Consider the following 4,969-nt stretch of genomic DNA (forward strand, 5'->3'; position numbering starts at 1 on the left):
GGGGACACATGTTGATGTAGAAGAGACATGGAGAAGAGGGGACACATGTTGATGTAGAAGAGACATGAAGAAGAGGGGACACATGTTGATGTAGAAGAGACATGAAGAAGAGGAGACACATGTTGATGTAGAAGAGACATGAAGAAGAGGGGACACATGTTGATGTAGAAGAGACATGAAGAAGAGGGGACACATGTTGATGTAGAAGAGACATGAAGAAGAGGGGACACATGTTGATGTAGAAGAGACATGAAGAAGAGGGGACACATGTTGATGTAGAAGAGACATGAAGAAGAGGGGACACATGTTGATGTAGAAGAGACATGAAGAAGAGGGGACACATGTTGATGTAGAAGAGACATGGAGAAGAGGGGACACATGTTGATGTAGAAGAGACATGAAGAAGAGGGGACACATGTTGATGTAGAAGAGACATGAAGAAGAGGGGACACATGTTGATGTAGAAGAGACATGAAGAAGAGGGGACACATGTTGATGTAGAAGAGACATGAAGAAGAGGGGACACATGTTGATGTAGAAGAGACATGAAGAAGAGGGGACACATGTTGATGTAGAAGAGACATGAAGAAGAGGGGACACATGTTGATGTAGAAGAGACATGAAGAAGAGGGGACACATGTTGATGTAGAAGAGACATGAAGAGGGGACACATGTTGATGTAGAAGAGACATGAAGAAGAGGGGACACATGTTGATGTAGAAGAGACATGAAGAAGAGGGGACACATGTTGATGTAGAAGAGACATGAAGAAGAGGGGACACATGTTGATGTAGGAGAGACATGGAGAGCGTGCTGTACCTTGTCGTAAGTGGTGTAATGCTCGGTGACGATCTTCTGAATGAACGCGTTGAATCGGGCGTTGATCTTCATGAAATTCTTCATGGTGGTGCTCGGCAGGAACCTCAGAGCGGGGATAAAGTCCCCGGGGTTTCCGCTGCCCACCACCCGTCCGAACTCATCGCTGAGGTTCACCAAACTCAGCAGCTCCTCGTCGTCGTGGTGGTATCTCCGTCCGAAGCACATCCCGCAGATCACGTTTGCGACGGAAACCACGATGTGTCGGAAAGGATCGAAGCGGCCGTCCGCCTGCATGACGGTGTTCAGCTGTTTGATCAGGTGCTCGCCCTCTTTGCAGATGTGTTCCTCCAGCATGCACGAGTACTCTGGGGTCGTCCCTTCAAGCTTGGAGAAAGATCTCAGAGCACTGTACGCTAGTTTCCTTCGGGCACGCCAAACTCCAGCTTGATCCGTACTGAACGCAAGACTCTTTCCGTCGTTTATGAGCCGGAAGCTGGGCAAATCTGGTCTTCCTGCAAAATCGTCCCCTTGTTTGATGAGAGCCTGGCGAATGGTGTCGCTTCCACTCAGAACCACGACGGGTCGCATCCCGATCTGGATCTGGAACACTTCTCCGTAGCGTTTGCTCATGGCCGTGAGACTCAGATAAGGTCGGCTTCCCACTTCCAGAACATTCCCGATTATCGGAAGAGGTTTCGGGCCGGGAAGACGACGAAGACCCTCGGGGATCTTGTCGTTGAAACATTTGAGGATCAAGTAGGCCAGACATATCGTCACCATGGCCACCAGACTCTCAGAAACTGACACCGCTCCAATTACTGGGAGATTCATGAGCACCATGATGAAGACTCTCTATTTTCTGTCTTTGTTTCTTCTGGCGTCTGCACAACCTGGACATGAGATAGAATCAGAGTCAGAATACCTTTATTCGTCCCACAGAGGGGACATGTACATGTGTTACAGCAGAAAAGAGCCAAAGACATGCATAAAAAGATTATTAAAATGTAAGAAAATTACACAATTTACAAAATACACATCTGTAACAGTTCTGAGGATTTAGCAGCCAGGTATATATTGCACAGTTATTAACGGCATATATTATAATATATATATATATATTGTACATATTTGGTATTTAACACGCAAACAGGGGTTTGAACCATGCTCCCCCGATCCCAACACCAACGCACTAATCCACTGCGTCACACGCCTCCAAGCATGATTTCTTTAATTGATTGTTTCTCCAGCTTATTTTATTTTCTCCATCATCTGCATTTTCAGCCAGGTAGATATTGCACAGTAATTAACGGCATTTATATATATTGCACATAGTTGGTATTTAACAACAACGGGGAGGGGCATTAGAGGAGAGAAGTTAGGGAGGAGGAGAAGTGTTGTGCAACATGTTGACTACATGAAGTTTAACAGCACCTGAAGGCAGCACACGGCATGTGTTTGATATTAATTGGACTCTTTAGATGCACAAAAACACTTTTTGCAATCTTATGCAAAAGTAGCTATCTATGTGAATCGTACTACAATATGACTCATTGAACGCTTATACATAAAATCAAAACAATAATAAGCATGTGTGATGTTTTAATTGTTCTCTTGAGCTGCACAAAATCACTTTTTGCAAGCTTATGCAAAAGTAGTTACCCATGTAAATCGTATTACTTATTATTGAACGCTTGTACATACAACCAAACAATAATAAGCATGTGTTTGGTCTTAATTGTTCTCTTGAGCTGCACAAAAACACCGTTTGCAACCTTATGCATAAGGTGGATTAGTGCTAGTTATCTAGTTAATCTTATTACTTAATGCTCAAACATGCAACCACATATTAAAACATTAATAAGCATGTTAAAGCTGCAACTACAAAGTCCAAATGTATACTTATTAACAGCCATGCTTGCAGAATAATCTCCACTCAGCACTTTGCTCCTATCACCGCGCGCTCACTGAAATCTGCCGTCTCGTGCATAAATGAACTCACCTTAATGAAGCGGGAACAGCAGAACAACTCTCGGATCCGATGAAGACTTGTCAAGATCGTAAAGAAAAATATCTTTTAGAAGAGTTAAGTCCGAGTTTACTCTCTTCATGTCCCAAAACAGAGGCATGGCTCGTGCTTTATAGCGCGCTCCGCAGCTCCATTGGCTGCTGGTCGTGACGTAATCTCTATCTCTCTCTCTGTTTGGCATGAATGAAGTTTAGTACAGAGAAAAGGCGTGTGCGTGTGTGTGTGAGTGTGTGTGTGTGTGTGTGTGTGTGTGTGTGTGTGTGTGTGTGTGTGTGTGTGTGTGTGTGTGTGTGTGTGTGTGTGTGTGTGTGTGTGTGTGTGTGTGTGTGTGTGTGTGTGTGTGTGTGTGTGTGTGTGTGTGTGTGTGTGTGTGTGTGTGTGTGTGTGTGTGTGTGTGTGTGTGTGTGTGTGTGTGTGTGTGGTGTTGCTGTGCGTGACTCTGCGAGATTACAGATAGTTTGGAACTTAGTGTCAATAAAGACATGATGGAATATTGCTCAGAAACCTTTGCATGACTTTGTTTGATGACTGGCTTTTTGTATGGATAGCTAACACGCAATAACAATCAGAGGCACGTCTTATTTCCGCCACTATGGACCCGTCTCTATACTTTAATGTCATGTCACCTAAATATATACATTTTTAAAGGTTTTGCAGATACGTAGGCTATATGGTGAAATTGTTGTTTTATTTTACTTTTTTCGGTATATATGGACATTTGGAGTGAATAAAATACACTGCCTTTGCAACATATCGGAGTCTGTGGATGTGTTGGCTACAACAGAAATCTCTAACTTCCCTGAGATAAAGTGATCCACTCAGCTTAACATATCTCATGCAAATGACTTAAAGCGATACCAGCTCTTCATATCCTCTCTTTGATGAGGTGATGTAGTGATTTAGAGCTGGACCGATATGTGGGGGGAAGCTTTTATCAACGATTGTATTGGTGAATGAGAGGAAGAGTTTATTTAGTGCATGGTACAAAAGCCTGGAAGATACAGCACTTTTAAAAAAAAAACATTTTGACTCGTTTCTAAATTATATGTGATTCTAAAGTTGTTCTAAAATGATTTACTTTAACACATGTCTAAGATCTGTTTCTCTGATCTTAACTAGAGTCAAAGTGACTCAACATTTATGCATTTTTAAACTAAAAATAAGGTTTATATTTGTGTAAATTAGATGTATTGACCATACATTTGAAAAAGGATATGCGATACTCAAATTGTATTTAAGCGTCAGGATTGTAAGCGGCAAAATCAAAACACGTCTGCAAATCATATTTGTAAGGGTCATTTAAAGTCACTCCTGTCTGATTGCAGTAATAAAGCTCCAGGTTTTAGTGTGAGAGTTTGGGACAGAGCCATGGGGATATCAATAAATAAAGGGTTGACACATAAAAAGCGTGCTACTGGAAGTTAGAAGAGAATAGGCTACATCAAGAACATCTGTAAATAAATGTTTCGTTAGCCGTTTTAAAAACAGATTTCTGGCACATTGTTGGCTTTTACAAATACTCTGTGCATTGAAAGGCTTGAGTCCAGCCTGACATATATTATTAAGGCGTTTAGGCTGAAGCCAGGGTTCGAGTTATGGAAGCCAACGGGAGCTCCCAAGGAGGGGTCTGAGCTCAGACGCAGTGAAATCATACATCTGTGGGGTTCGCTAATACATTACCAACAACCATTATTTGAATCACAAATAATGCATGAGTCAATGTAATGAGTATTATTTACGTTAACGAGGTAAATAGGCTAAAAGAAAAACATTTTTTCCAAAGAACTACGGATCTCTTGAATGACAATATGCCTGCGCTGCACCTCCAAGGCGCGCGATACATGATTGCGCGAGCTATGTGAGCGTGCTGCGCGAGCTGAGATGATGTGTGTGTGCGTAGTTGAACCTTTTCATATTTAAGTTTGTAGCAAGTAGAGGGCTGCTGTGTGTGTGTGTGTGTGTGTGTTTGAGTATTTTTGTGCGTGCGTACCCCCATAAAGCTCAGTTTATAACTTGAACCCTGACCAACCCTGACCAAGCCGTGCAGGTAGCTGCACTAAACTACATTTTAGCATTTCAAATACCTAGCCATTCTTTTGCGGTTATTTTGGTAAAGTGACTCAA

The 4,969-nt window shown here is 42.4% G+C and overlaps 1 protein-coding gene across 1 annotated transcript; it reads right to left on the reverse strand.

Annotated features, from left to right (window-relative positions):
• Window positions 1–819: 819 nt before the first annotated feature.
• On the reverse strand, window positions 820–2,929 carry cyp1a (cytochrome P450, family 1, subfamily A; the record flags this gene model as incomplete). Its single annotated transcript, XM_010791914.1, has 2 exons — window positions 2,819–2,929; window positions 820–1,709 (listed from the first exon to the last, which is right to left on the reverse strand). A coding segment is annotated over exon 2 (840 nt), but the record flags the coding sequence as incomplete, so codon positions are not given.
• Window positions 2,930–4,969: the final 2,040 nt, after the last annotated feature.

The sequence above is a fragment of the Notothenia coriiceps genome, unplaced genomic scaffold, assembly GCF_000735185.1.
Source record: "Notothenia coriiceps isolate Sejong01 unplaced genomic scaffold, NC01 NC01_scaffold00035978, whole genome shotgun sequence".
In the NCBI taxonomy this organism is placed as follows: domain Eukaryota; kingdom Metazoa; phylum Chordata; class Actinopteri; order Perciformes; family Nototheniidae; genus Notothenia; species Notothenia coriiceps.